This window comes from Suricata suricatta, chromosome 8, assembly GCF_006229205.1.
Source record: "Suricata suricatta isolate VVHF042 chromosome 8, meerkat_22Aug2017_6uvM2_HiC, whole genome shotgun sequence".
Classification (NCBI taxonomy): domain Eukaryota; kingdom Metazoa; phylum Chordata; class Mammalia; order Carnivora; family Herpestidae; genus Suricata; species Suricata suricatta.
In genome coordinates this window covers 81619095-81635147 of record NC_043707.1, presented here as the reverse complement: position 1 = coordinate 81635147, position 16053 = coordinate 81619095, and the positions used below count along the sequence as shown (strand labels likewise).

General features: G+C 37.0%; 1 protein-coding gene across 1 annotated transcript in view; it reads right to left on the bottom strand.

Annotated features, from left to right (window-relative positions):
- The window catches only part of ERICH3 (glutamate rich 3), a 105109-nt gene that overhangs the window by 51699 nt on the left and 37357 nt on the right, over positions 1–16053 (bottom strand). The window contains 2 exon segments of the mRNA XM_029945814.1: positions 9859–10077; positions 14338–14496. Of these exon segments, the coding sequence (XP_029801674.1) occupies positions 9859–10077; positions 14338–14496 (378 nt within the window).

Below are 16053 nucleotides of genomic sequence, written 5' to 3'. Positions count from 1 at the left end.
CTATTGTCACTAAATAGATCATGTGATTCTCTTGCTTGAAGTCCCTCAACAATTCCCAATATCCATGGGATAAGGTCCAACATTCCTCAAATAACAACAAAAAAAAAAGTCTTATATTCTCAACTCCTACTATTTCTCAACTATTTACAATTTCTTTTGATACCTTTAAAGGCCCAGCACCTGCACCAACTGTAGTGGCCCAAACACAACCAGCATGTTTTTAATCTCCATATGGCAGTGAAATCATTTCCTTGTATTACTCTCACTGTAAGTAGATAAGGACAGTATCTTATGCCCCTGGTGTCGTGTCAGTGCGGACACCTAGCAAGGGCCTAATAAACATTGATCTGACTGGACACGGCCATGGAACAATTAGGGGTTCCACATTCTGTGCTTTGTTGAGACAAAAGCTACAGTAGGTTGACCCTGCCCTAAATCAGAAGCTTTCTGCATTTATAGGAACTCGATAGTTACTACAACATGAAAACGGATTCATGGGGGCCTGTTAAACAACACCTTTGGTAACTAAGCCCTGACAAAGATGGATTCAAAGCCTGGATAAGGAGTAACAGGCAGTCTGCATGGTGGCTCTGATTCAGGTCTTAGGGAGAGAAAATTCCAAAGTGAGTCGAGTAAGAGAGTGCTGATGTTCACGCCCTAAGGATTCAAGAAGCAGCTGGTTATAAGGGAAACCTCTTCTCACAATATTCATTTGTTCCTCTCTTTCTCTTTCTCCTCAAGCTAGTGTTTCCTTGTTCTCTCCTCCTCCCTCCTTGGCTTTCATTATGCTTCCTCTTTTCCCTCTCCTCTTGCCCATTTTTCTTACCACTATAACGCATGTCTGCTGCTTATTCCTGACATGCCCCCCAATGCCTCAATCCTTCTGGAGGTATGAGAGCTCCAGATTTTGAGGAGGCAGGGTTGACACATGAGCCCTCCCTCCCTCCTCTCCCTCAACAGAGCACATTCAGTAGTCTGCTAAGAGGCAGAAATGATCTGGCTGCATTTTGCTTTTGGTGAGAAGGTCTGGAAAGTTTACAAGGTCTGCCCTGAAACTCCAGCTGCTGAGGACCCACCACAGGCAGCCCGGGTTCTTTTTCTCTTTTGTTTCATCCAGCAGTGCCAGCCCTTAAGGGATTTTGACTGTTGGGCTGGCTTTTGCACTGTTTTTAAAGTCTTTTTTAGTAATGTAGTTACCAAACTGCAATGTTAATTTTAAGTGAAAACATTCTTTAAAGGAAAGTGCCTGAAATAAATCAAGCCTATGTGAAATATGTTGAGTTACCCTATATTAAAATCATGCCGATGCTTTCCTTTTCATTCTCAAATCTGAGTCCACTGGTGAGGAAAACCAAGAATAAAAAAACACCAAGACAATTCATTGACTAGAATGGAAATTTAAAAAAAATTTTTTTAAGTAGGTCAAACAATGGAAATGTACAATCTCTCTAGCAAAGCTAACATTTGTTAGGTTTTATTTGTGTTAAAGAAAAGGGATCTATGTCTGAAAGGCATAATTTATTTCCATAATATTTCCATAAGCGACAGAATTTAATTTTTGTTTGGATAATAAAGTAATACCTCTTTATGAACACAAAATCAATAAACACTTGATTAAATGGAGGTGAAATCAAAGGCCTGACCTCAATGAGCTTCATAATCGGGGACAAATAATAAAAGCACATGAATATTGATACTAAGCAGAATATATAAGGGACATAAGAAAAGTAACAGAAACTTTTTTTTTAATTTTAGAGAGACAGAGAAAGAGAGAAAGTGCACAAGTGAGGGAGAGGGGCACAAAAAGAAAGAATAAGAATCCCAAGCAGGGCCATGCTCAGTGTAGAGCCCAACCTGGTGCTTGATCCAATGACCTTGGGATCATGACCTGAGCTGAAATCTAAATTAAAAAAAAATTTTTTTTAATGTTTTTATTTTTGAGAGACAGAGAGAGACAGCACGAGCAAGGGAGGGTCAGAGAGAGAGGGAGACACAGAATCCAAAGCAGGCTACAGGCTCTGGCTAGTTGTCAGCACAGAGCCCAACAAGGGTTCGAACCCACAAACCGTGAGATCATGACCTGAGCCAAAGCCAGAAGCCAGGCGCTTAACCAACTGAGCCACCCAGGCACCCAGACCTGAGCTGAAATCAAGAGGCAAATGCTCCACTGACTGAGCCACAAAATCTTTTGGAGAGAGAGAGGAAGAGACGGGATCGATCCTGTTAGGATGTACGGCGATCACCACAGAACACAAAACCTCTCATAGGGCTGGAAAAGGTGAGTTTCATAACATCTTTCTAATATCTCCAGAACTCACAGGCAGTTTGTAGAAAAAGAACATCTCTGCATTGAAGAGGCACCTGACCAATTGTGATTAGTATCTCAAGGATTTGAGAGAAAAAGACTGGTAAATTTATTCTATATAATTTGGATTTGAGGTTTACAAATGCAGACTCACGTCAGTCTGCTAAGTGTGCACACTTATTATGCAACTGACTAGTTATGTGATGACGGCCAGATTATTTAATCTTTCTTGCCTCGGTTTCCTCATCTTTACTACGGAGAAATTATCTCATCTCTTTTCTGAGTTTATTGTGTGTATCAAATGAGAAAATGTATGTAAAACACTGAGCAAAGCTCCTGGAACATGCTAAAGGTCCATCACATAGAAGGTAAAATCATTGCTGTCATTATTGAATATAAACATAAACATTTTATTTTATTAAAAGCTAGCAAAGGTAATTAAATAAGAAAATTATATAGATGATTTAAAAGGGAGTATCAGGCAGAAAGTAATAATAGATAAAAGCACAGACCAGAGGTGGGGAAGTAGTGGACCAACCAGTTGAGGGTCCAGGGAGTAGTTCAGTTTGGCTTGGATGGGAGCAGAAAGCTGGAAAGGAGTCAAAATATGAGAGCCCTTGAATGCCAGTGTATAAGCGTACCTTTTAATTCTGACGTTTTGACATCTGGAGCCTTACTGACTTTGGGGAAACTACTTCCCCCCCAAGACTAATTCCTAAAGATGGTAAATGACTTGCCTGAGTGTATGCTTTTCATGTACAGATTAACCAATCCAGAGCTCACATCCACCTTACCCCTACTTCTGAGATCTGGCTCGTAAAGTCTGGGCCAATATTCTATGCCCTTAGAATTCCCTCCTCCAGGCACCAGACAACTCTGGATAGCCTGCACACCCCAGAGCCTGCCCAAATTATGCATACTACTTAATCCTAAACCTGCTGTCCCATCTTTCCTGTTCCTTCTCTCAAAAACCAAAACACAGGCTCTTGCCCATGTTTTCCTCCCACCCTTCCCACCGCTGCCCCAGTCTCCTGACCAGCACTGCTTTGTGTGTCCCTTCATGACTTATGTGATGGTTAGTTTTATCTGTCAGCTTGCCTGGGCCACAATGCCCAGATATATGGTCAAACATTATAACCCTGACTATCGTACATGGCACACCCCTTCCTTTTGGGAACTATAAGTGACAAAGTGTCCTTTCAATGGCTATCATCTGCTGATCTATAAATCTCAACATACCTGAGTAATCATAAAACTTACATTTTAAAACAACGAAGCAGAAGAACATACCTGCTTCCATTAGGAAAGAAGCTGGTGAAGGTTTTAATCAGGAGAGGAGTGTGTTGGGAACCATTCTATCAAGTTTTATTTAATTGCATTATGTAGAATCTGTCAGTACTGAAAGGGACCCAGCTTGCTCTTACTTCCCCTTCTGCCTTTTACCCTCTGCTTCTTGTGTCTATCTGCTCACTTTCTCCTCTTCTTTCAAAGCCCATTTCAAATACCACCTTCTCTCTGAAACACTCTTCAATATCCTCAAAGCTAGTCTTTCCTTCATTGTAGTTTATTTATACCACTATGATTACACCTCACCAAGATGTGTCATGGTTGGTAGATATTTCTGTCTCCCTTGCTAAACTGCAATCCTTCTGAGAATAAGGATTTGGCTCTACTCAGCACTGAGCACAGTGCCAATCACTATTGATAAGAGCTAACTTGAGCTATTTGTTGACTTAAAGAAATAATGTAAGTATGCAGATGACTCCAACAGCCCTATGAAGACTGAAATTGCCAACCCCTGACCCAGGAATGTGGCACTGAGGATGGAAAGGGTGTTATCAGACACATGAGCCATCTTCCATGTGCTAGAGATGTGCAGCCTGAGACAGCAGCCACTTACCACATTTGACAGTTGGGAATTTGAAAGGTATCTCATTTGTGTGAGATGTACCATAAATATAAAATGCTTACAGAATCTCAGAGACATGGTATGAAAAACATTGTACAATGCTCATTAAAACTCATACTGATTATATGTTCAAATGACAATATGTTGAATATATTTAATTAAACAAAATATGTTAATAAAATTAATCTCACATATTTCTTTTTATCCTTTTTGGCATAGTTATGAGACATTAAAAGTGCACATGTGGCCTTGCATTATATTTCTCTTGGACATCTCTGATCTGGAGGACTTAGCAATTAACTGATGTGTGATGAAGACAGAAGAAGGAATCCTAGATTTGGGCCCAAAGAACTGGGGAAAAGGTTATGCTTTATGAGATGTGTCAACTGAATGGAGAAGCTGGTTTAACCGTGTCAAATCTGAGGGGCAGTAGAACCTACCAGTAATTGCACAGGGCCCATGGGGCGGGGCGTGTAGGAGGTGGGGATATAGAGATCAGATACAGAGAAAGTCCAGACTAGTTCATGCCTGGAAAAGCTCTTTGTCCTCTATTTCACAAATCATATAAACAATAAAAAATTATTTGGTTTTTTAAAATTAATAACCATAATGATGAAGTAGCTTCTTATTTAAAAGCCTATGTTTTCACATTTATAAACACTATTTATGGGACCATGCATATTTTAATTGAGTAAGTGACCAGCAATATCATGTGAGAACATAAAAATCTGGAGATGAGTGAGGTAAACCTCAGGGCAAAACCTAACTAGTCTTCTAGATTCTGTAAAAGCAGTATAAATGCTCTGTTGGTCCTGGAACAAAGGGAAGAAAGCAACAGGGAACAGTAGTAACTTGCTGGGCTTTAAGATCTATCACACCTGTCATTTAGTTCCATGGATCATCCCCTAGAGACACAGATCACAGAAGTCAGGGACTGTGTTCTACACATTTATAGTGGAACAGGTCACCAAGAAGCCTTATTTCTTTGCCTTTTCCACCTTTTTTATTTCTTTCTAAGATGATTTGGAGGATGCTTTGAGGGTGGTAAGCATAAAATGAGTAATTTAATGTTTAAACTACTCATGAGAGCCACTTTTCCTTAAATAAATCTTTTCTAGATTGAAATAAATTGAAGGAAAAGTGCAAGACTTTGCCCACTGTGCCAATTTTATTCTATACCTGAAGACCCAGGAGCTAGTGACAAATCCAGGAGACATCTAGGAAGCTCCTGAGTCATGTGGCAAGATGACTACGTCTTGAATGTGAAAACAAGAGTCAAGGTTGAAGCTTACAGTGATGGCTAATAAGGATGAAGAAGAGTCACAAAGGAGGCAAGACGAGAAGTAAAAGGAGGTGGCAAAGAATGATGAAGGTACAGTGTCATGGAAGGCAAAGGAGGAGAGTCTCAAGGAAGATGCAAGAGAATAGGCGATAACAGCATAAAATGCTACCATCAAAGAAAACTCATGGTAAGTAGAAAACACGAACAAAGGTGGCAGAAGTAAGTCTAAATAGACCTCTACATCAAATAAATGTGATAGAACTAAACTCACTTATTAAAGGAACAGATATCTTCAGATTGAAATAAACACAAAGCATCCATATACTACATAAATATATTTAAAACCTAAAGTTTAAATTCAAAGATATTAAAAGGCTGAAGTAAAATGAACATATATACATATATAATACATATATAATACATAATACATATATAATAATATAACATATAATACATATGTTAAATACTAAAGAAAATATGTACTGTGAGACAAAGGAGATATTAAGGCTAAAAGTAATGTGATAAAGAGGAACATTTTTTTAATCATAAAGAATCACTTCACCAGTAAAATGGAATAATCCTAAATCTGAGAGCATAAAACCAGGGATTCTCAATATTACAAAACAGAATTTGACATAATTATAAGGAGAAATTGACAGGTCTACAATTACAGAGAACGAATTATCTCTAGAACTTAGGAACTAAGACAGCATATCTTAGAATGCTAAGTGTGTGAAAACAGGAAGGACATAATTAACATTTCTTATCTACTGGACATTTATAGAATTCTATTCCCAACATTAAGAGATTCACTTTCTTTACAAAAACTGAACATATATTAGCCCACAAAAAAGTCTCCACAAATACCAAAGAATCAAAATCATAGAGCATGATGCTTTATATTGATTTTTTTTAAACCTTATTTACTTATTTTGAGAGAGAAAGAGAGCACAAGCAGGGTGGGGCAGAGAGAGAATGTCAGCATGGAGCCTGCCCCAGGGCTCAATCATGCAACCAAGATACTATGATCTGAGCCAACATCAAGAGCCAGATACTTAACTGATTAAAACAGCCAAGCACCCCATTGATCAAGATGCTTTTTAAAAGTAACATTGAGTGGGGGCACCTGCATGGTTCAGTCATTTAAGTCTCTGACTCTTGATTTCAGCTCACATCATGATCTCATGATAAGATTGACCCCCACATTGGGCTCTGCACTGGGTGTGGAGCCTGCTTAAGATTCTCTTTCCCTCTTTCATTTGCTGCCCCTCCCCTGCATGTAGACTCTCTCTCTCTCTCAAAAGAAGGAAAGGAAGGAAGGAAGGAAGAAGATAGGAAGGAAGGAAGGGAACAAAAAGAAAGAAAAGGAGAGAAACGAAAAGAAAAAAGAAAAAAGCAGTAACATTCAGTGAACAGAAAGGGAGTTCTTAGAATTAAAATAAGGCACTAAAAGAAAAAACTCAGTAGAATGTGTGTAAGATAAAATTGAAGAAATCTCCTGTTAAGTAGAACAACAACAACAAAAAAAGAACAAGAAAATAGGAGAGAAAAGCTAAGAATATTAGAGCTTCAGTCTAGTAGCTCCAGCATTTCCCAAATAGAGATTCCAAGTAGAGAAAATAGAAGTTTGGAAACAAAACAGAAGGCCAAGTCAGGCTAAAACCCTGTAACTCAAAAGACGGACATGCTAAGGTCTGTGGAAGCCAGGGTGCCCGCTGACACCATGCCGTTTTGCTAACCCCAGTTCAGAAAGCCCAGGGGAAGCCGGCTTACATGCTTATTTGCGCTTCACTTGCCATGGCCACCGGGTGGAAAAGTCCCTGTTCTCTCCTCCGTGCCCAGCCTCAGAAGCCCAGCCCACTCGGTGGCTGGCCCACACTTGGACTTGCCTAGACGCCCTGACCCTGGTTAGCCCCATCTCCCTGGGAAACTCTCATGACCTGGCCTCTCTGACCTCTCCAGAAGAGGCTCTTAAAACTATCAAAGAAGCAAACTTGGACTTTGACCCAAAGACTCCATTCAGCTTCTCCTGTAAATATTGTTCTTTCATAACAATGGTAGATTTAAGCTTATTTCTGAAGTTTCATGCATCTAAATCAAAGAACTCCAAAAAAAAACCAAACAGGACCCCATTAACAAAGAAGTTGGTATGATGGTTACTCTGGGAAGCAGTAGGGGATGTGATGGGGCAGGAAATGGGGGCTCAGAGGATGACAGCAGTGCTTTTCTTTGCTAAGAAACAGTGATGTGTACATGGGTCTTTACTTGATTATTGTTATTTAGCTTGCACATAGAGATTTAATGTGTTCCTATAGTTTATAAGATATTTAAACCATTTAAAAAATAAAAATATGAGTGGGTGAGCTTATCCCTGTAATATATTTTAACATCAGAAAGTCAAATGCTGCCAGCATGTAAATATCATGAGGAACTCACTGTTCTCACTAACTAGAGGCCACAGCCTTCCAGAGCACACGTTTGCTGGCTTAGTGCAGGGGGACCAAGGTCAGTATGTATAGTTCAGAGGTAAGTTAGTAAATGTAGATTTTATTATTGGTCCAAATATTCACTGCATCTCTCAGTGGGAGGAGGATACTTCCTCTTCCACCGCTGTCAGGCTTTGGCAGTGGAATTCAAGTAGAAGCGACATGTTTCACCGCTGAGAGGAATCTTAAAAACATTCCATGGTTCTGTTGTCCATGAAGGCAACATACCCCAGACAGGGACTGTTCCTCCAGTCTGGGTCCCAAAATTGCAGATGACCAATAACAGACAATAATGTGAACAAGAAATAAACCCTGTTCTTCCCTTCTGTGAAGAGACAGCAGTCAAAATGAAGCTCCATTTCCTAAGAGCTGAGACCGAAGGACAACATTCCATCCATGTCCCTCCGAAAGGATGGGAAGTATAGAGGACACTACAAAGGTCAACAGACTGGCAAAGCAGTCCAGGTTTACCAGAAGAAATAGGGCATGTGAACTGAGCAAGTACAGCAAGAGAAGGTAGGCATTCACCTTGGCCTAGACTAAACGTGGACAAAGACCGCAAAGAGATTCTTGGACGTAAAGTCAAACCTTGACAAGCAGGAAAGGAAAAGGGCAGATATAAGGAAGAAACTATTGAAGAGATACAGGAATAAAGTAATCTTATATATGAATTTAAATAAAAACTGTTAAAATGAAAAAAAAGAGAGATAGAAATCAACCTTTGTTGTTGGGCTGAGCTGTCTCTGGTTGTTTGTCAGACTAAAGTGACAGTCAACTACTCTTCAGAGGACTTTGCAGGAGTAGAGAAGATGAATCTGGGGCTATAGCACCTGATGAGAGGATCTGGTTCCTCCGTGGAAAGCCAGGGCATGCTGAGAGACAGATGTATGTTACAGGGAGGAGGAAAATCCTAATTGGAGAGGAGAATGACAGGCCATAGAAAAACATACAATTGAGGGCAGTGGACCTCTGACATGAGGAATACAAAGTTCTGTCAGAAACCATAACAAAGGAAGAATACTGGGGAAAATGGAAAGGAGAAAATTTGGGCAAGTGCAAGGAAGACGGTCCCAATATTTTGAGGTTATTGATGAAGAGAGCTGTGAGATTGAGTTATGGAATGAGGTCAATAAGGAATGCTGGAGTGAGGATGGTTTAGAAGAGTCAGGACACAGTCTGGGTGCAAATTGGAACTTCATTCCCATATTCTCCATCAGTGAAAGGTAGACCTACCTATCTATTAATAATCACAGAAGTTACATATAATTTTCATTAGTTGTGTATTTACACAATAAAAATTAAGAGATCTTTTGCCTTTGTCCTATAAAGGGTCCCATAAAGTCTAACTGGCCTTAGTGCTACTTTTTTTTTTATCAATATTTTAAGAAAATGAGTAAACAAGCTCTACTATTTTCAAAGAACATTGAAAGAAAATATTATATGGTATTTTCCCAAAAATCATTAAAAGGAAACTTATTAAAATAAGGTACTTTATGTGGCATGTAATGTTTTTTGGTATACTTAAGTCCCTGAATTTTCACAAATTAAATGTTAAAACACTTTTGATTGAATGGGGAAATTAAAGGAAATAAATAATTTAGAAATGGGCACAGTACAAACTAAATTTGACCACAAGATTTACTGGATTTTTTTTTTTTACTAATTGTGCTAAATTAGTTACTGAACCAAACTACTCAAGTATCTGATTTCAGATTCATTCAAGCTTACAGTTACATTTATAAAATTATTATATTTATTTTTGCAAAGTATTTTGCATTTGACTTCTCTAGATTCATTTTTACTATACATCTAGATATTTAAAAGCACAATGTAATCTGCACTAAATTAATATAAGAAAACTTGATTCCATATTCACCCTGGTAAAGAGAGGCTCCAAGCCATTTGGAGCAGTGGTTGGACGAAATCTTCTCCTTCTCCATGATTCAAGTCTACTTTCTCTTGTGATTTTTGCTCTGTGGGGAGGCGGTGAAGGAGGAATAGGCATCATGTAATTGTTGATATCTGGAAGTTGATAGCGATTCACTCCCTGTGAACTGTCCATGGAGTTCTTGAACTTCATCACTGCCTTCTTGCCCTGTAATCACATTTCATGACATAACAACCAGTAAAAAAGAAGTAGTGACCAGTGTAGTCCAAAATTAGAGACAAGGCTGTATGATTTACATTGCATGTAAACATAATGACATCAATAGGCAAACTGAAAACATTTCATGTGTTTATTGAAAAGCGGTGTTTTGTAATATCTACAGCAAGTTAAATTATCATAATTTTTAACCTTATTTAAGTATATTTTTAAGTGAAACACACAGTAATGGCATTTTCAAAGTACTTTGGCATTTTTCTTCAACAATCCATTAAATCTATGGGGACCCAGTGCAATTAAACAATTTAAAGTCACGGAGTTAGGAGTATTGTACTTTGAAGCAGGGTTAAATGGTCCACTTAATAGCAGTATTTTATTACTACTTTTTTCACATTGATTTTTAACCCATCCAGGTGTTATTATATTCCTTGATAACACAATAGCTAGGAACCAAGTGCAGACTCTGACCCAAAGTCTATGCTCAGCTTATTTTTTCCTAGAAATTCAACTTGTAGGAATAAATCCTACTAAGATAACTGCACAATACATTGATGTAAATGTGTATAAGGACACACACACACACCCCAAATTTAGCTGAACTATCAAGTCCAACAATAGAATATTTAATTAAAAAATTTTTTTTTGTCTTTGTAATAGATTCTCACCAGGCTTCAAAAAAACAGTATGAATCTATTCATCATGACATAAAAAGGTCCATGCAATGTGATCACACAGTTCTTTTAAATAATTTGTATGTGGATTTTGATAAAATCAAGGATGACAAGAAGACTTTGAACTAAGGGTTGCCTTTGGGGATTTGGATTATTGGGGCATATCATTTTCCATCTTATATATCTTTGTATTATTTGCAAAAATTTATCAATCAAAAATTAAAGAGCACCAAAGATATAACCAATAATTATATCACATTTTCAAGTATATTCAAGTCTGAGTTTTTATAAATTGGTCATTGTTGTGTATTTGAGGGAGTTTCCCACAATTTAAGGCATCTTTAATCACTTTAATCCATTTTATAGCAATTTATTTGGTATGGTTTTTTTTAGTCGATATATTCTTTGAGATGCTTAATTATAATGAACACTTATTGTTAGGAAAGGGGAGTCATTCTACAAACATTTCTCATTACTAAATAAGTAAAAGCATGATAAAGGCACATATAGTTCATATTTTGATTGAAAGCAACACTTATGTGAACATAAAGGGATTTACATAGTCACCAAGAAATTTAGAATTGTTAAATAGTTGAATTTGGGGGTGTAACTTATGTTCTCATTTTTCTTTTCTTACATTTTATGATTTTTCTGTGATGGTGTGCATTGGTATTGTATAACAAATATAAATTAAGTAAAAATAATAACAATAAAATAAGAACAATGAATCCAAACTTTGAGGCTTTGGTTTTTTTCTTTTTCCTAAGTAGTTATCAGTCAATTGTATGCCTCATTTGGAAATTGTTTAGTGAATTTTTAAAAAAGTAATATGTCATTCTTTACCTTGCTTTTTTAGCCCAAAGTGTCTTGGACATCTTTCCATGCTGGTACAGATAAGTTTACCCTATTTTTTGGTTTAAAATGTTTTAATAAACTGTAATATTTTTAAACAACATTCTACTAAATTGTTAGGTGTCTTCAATTATTCACTATTGAAAATATATTAAATATTCTTGAACCTACTTCTTTCCACATATGTGTATATTCCTAAAATAAATTCCTATATATAAAAATGCTTGAGCATATTCACTTAAAATACTGATATTCCCACTGTCTTCACAAATATTTGTACCAATTTCTATATTTATCAATAGTGTATGAGAAACTCTCATTCTAAGGATAATCATTTTCAATCAAGTCACTATTTTTACCTAGTTGCCTCTTAACCACCTGTCTTTGACCAAACTGTTTTGGCCTAAATCAAAGATCCTCACTCTTGATGCTTAGAAACTTGCTTATGCCTATTTCCCCTTCAAACAATTCCCATATGCATAACTTTGAGAATTCCAGCATCTTTGTAAATAGTCTCATGAAACTCTTTAAGACATAAGAATTTAGTAGGTACTCACTACATACTCAGCAATCATACAGACTACTGTTCTTGAGAAATTTCTAGTCTGATTTTATATTAAATCATCTTCATCATCAAAGCCATCCAAAAAACTACTTGTATTTTTGGGCAGTAGAATTTGCATGTGTATATTACAGTATAAACTCCAATAAGTTAGAGACTTTTGTCTGCTTTGATAATTGATTTGTCATCAATGCCTAGAGAAGTGTCCAATAAATATTTACTAAAAGTATAAGTTTAGCTAGTTTAAATTAACAAGGAATAGATCTCAATCTTCTCAGCCTAAATAAGCTACCACTAAATGCCTATCCCTCGCTCATATCCCTTGAAAACAGAAAAACCTAAGGCTTTATGCAGATTTAATTAATAAATCCATCCAGTGGCTCAGAGCAGAGATAAAAAATCAACCTGAAGACAAAAAAAAAAAAAAAATCCCTCCCTAGCCAGCAGAACTTGAATATTACTTGACTGATAGTATTTACATATCTAACAGGAAAATGTGTCTACCAAAGTATAGGAGCTTAGGAAAAAATACAATCACCTTGGCAAATGTGGAAAGTATAAAGTATATCCCAGCACTATCTGGGGGAGGGAAAAATCCCACCTCTTAGACTTTAAATATTTCCAGTCTTAATGGCAAAATTATCCTGGGAAGATACACAGGATTTTAGCCAAAGGCCTTTGAGTTTTCTGGTATCTTTGGCAAGCCCATTCCTAAGATGAGATAGGTACAACAAGTCATTTTAACCTGATTCCATTTCCCTATATACCATCATTCTGATTCCATGCTCACTAGGCAACCTTCTCATTGCGATCTGGCTTCCCATGTAGGTCTGTCTACAGGGGAGTAATGCCCTACTTCTACAGCTTTGATGATCTGATATCTGGCGAATTAAAGACCTTGATTTTGATTTGGCTCCCTATTTTGGTTTACTAAAGGAGACAAATGAACTTGTTCTTTATTATTTTAGTTAACCTGAGACAATCTCTCAGGACCTGACCGTACCTGGAGACTAGCTGAAACAAGAAATCTCTAGGCTTTCTAGCTGACCCTAGAGGGTCAGTTTGATCAACTTATGAACTCACAAGCTTTTGCCTAGCCCTAAGCACTATTCCCTACACAGAGTGCTACCACTCTTGGTTTAATTTCTCCTGTTTTCTAGAAACAACTATTAAATTCACTAAAATAAGGTTTGGGAAAAGTACTTCATAAGCTGAAATGCATATTAAATGGACAAAATATTGTTTTTAGAGTTATATTTATACCTTTATTATGAAACAATCATTTACTTGTCTGAATTAATTTCTTAGTATCAAGGTTATCAGTTCAGGATGAAAAAAATCTTAATTTCAAAAAAAGAAAAATAATGTCTTAATTTTACATGTCTTATGTTTCCTAATAAGAAATGGAACTAAACTCACTTATTTGAACACAGTGACAACTGAACTCACGACACAGATTTTTTTCTTAAGCTGGCAAATGTTTCTTCTTCATGTTGGAAATACAAAGGATACCCTCCCTAATTACTGAATGTTCTAATTATTCCTCCCTGCTTAAGTAACTCATATTTTATGTTTACCACATCTCCCTTCTGAGTGTTGTTAAAATAAGTTCAAATTACCAGAGACATAACCTTGAAAAGGAAGCAAAGTCAAGCTCCTATGTGTGATTAATTCACCATTTTTTAAAGATGGACATTCTTTTTCTTCTGTATCCAACTTTCTCCAGAGTCAAACTTGAAGCAATTTCATACACTGATGGTAAAGTAAGTCAGCATGCAAATGTAAGCCTATTCTTGGAAAGTTTCATTTTCTAGGTTTCATGCATTTAAAATTTAGAATCAGTCAACACTGGGTCTGTTCTGATAGAAGTCATATACCTGACTATAAAAAGTTTCTTTTTGTTTTTTATACAACCATTCAAATTAATAAAAGGTGACCTTATATTATTACAAGACTATTCCCTACTCTTTTTGCTTAAAAGCACAGAAATCATAGGCCTTCCAGTTAGAGTAAAATATAATTAAATAGAAGTACATAGTAAATGCTTAGTAAGTGCACAAATTAATTTCACTGAGTAGATTAATTGAATCTTTGTATCTCAAAACCTTGGTAATCTAATATTCTAATGAAGAATAAAAAGATATTTCTTGAAGAAGTAACATTTACCCCAATGGGAAATGGAGCTTCATTTTCCAGCAATGAGGTTTTCGATCTGGACCCCGAAGTTATCTTTGGAACAGTTCCTACTGCAGGATTACTGGGAAGAGGCTTTAGTCGAATTGGAGGCTGCATATTTCCTGGGGCAGTGTATGGTCGAGGGGCTGTCTAGACAATTAGGGAAAAAAGTTCCATTTAAATTAGTATCTTGACATGTTTCCAGAACCAATTAATAACCCAACAAATTGCCTAGAGTAATTAATGGTGCCTTTTTACTGAACAGATTAAACTTTAATTATGTCCTTCCATTATACATAGCCTTATGACCCAAAGTATTTGTTAAAACATATGGTGTGGAAGTCCTCTACATAACTAAATGCCACAATTATAAAGTATTCTAGACAAAGGAGATGTTCTCTGCTTGGTTCCTGTATTTTATTCATTTTGTAAACTTGCTGACAATACCTAAATGGCTTTGCTCAATTAAATGTTACCTTGAATAATGTTCCTATTTTAGAGATCTAAAGAGATATGATTGGAATGGACTCATTTCCATTTAAATGTTTTCAACATAAACTACTGTGAGTCCTTTACATCTTAAGAATGGTGCTGAAGTAAAAGCAGACAATATGATTCAAAAAGAGAAAAGGCGGATGCTTAACTATAATGCATTACCATTTATTCAACTTCTCTCTTGAAATATCAGGAAAGCAAAAATTAAAATCAGTAACCAGCAACTGGAAAACACTGTGTAAAAATGGAGAGGTTTTCCAGGCTGGATCTTTTCCATTTGCCCCTCTTCTGCTTTCTCTGCCCTGCTCTGCCCTCTGGGAGTCATTTCTTTACTGACTTCACCAACTAATCTCAGGATTCCAGTTGGATTTGGCCAATGATAGGCACTGGAAGGAGATCAAAAGACAGGAGCAAGAGGTTAGGATCTTAATTCTCCTGGACTTTTCCCACCAAAGGTTGTGACGGGTCAGCTAAGTCCACAGCTCCTGTCAGGCAGTCCTCCCCTAGCCGACAAGTCCCGTCTGCTGCTGCTGGCACCCAGTCCTTCCCTCTGTCCCTCTGGTCTAGGTGCTGTGGTTTCCCATCGTGCTGACCCCAGCATGCTTAACATCCCCAGTTGGCTTTCCTTAACCCTGCTGGCATCTTTGTAAATAGTTTCTTCATTAAACTCTTCCTAATTACCCTATTTGTGTGAGCCATCTGTTTCCTGCTGAGACCCCGACTGACGCATTTTCTAATCAAGAATTTACTATAAAGAATACAAAAAGTGTAGGTATAAAGCATCAGAAATGCTTTTTGTGTCACTGACAGAACACTGTAAGTTTCGTATAAAGATCAGTAATGTTTCAAAGAGAAAAAACAAGGTTTTTGGCTCTATAATCTTATTAAAACAAAAAGGTAGCAACTTGTTAAGAATAGTACATGTATATTTGGGCAAGAGAGTTAGAAGGATGGTATATAAATGACTCATGATTGAGGCTTAAGAACAGCGAATAACAAATATTCAACTCTGGAAAAGTGTTGTGTAAATACATAAAAAAATGATGATGAGGCAGCTCCTACCACAACAATTTGGTCTGAGTGTCATTTTACAAGAATGTCATATGTCACTAAATCGGATTTTGTTAGGTCAACATTCACTGGATTCCAACTATAGGCACCCACTATGAGGGAATTAAAAAGTGATTTTTAACATCAACACAAGACAATTAG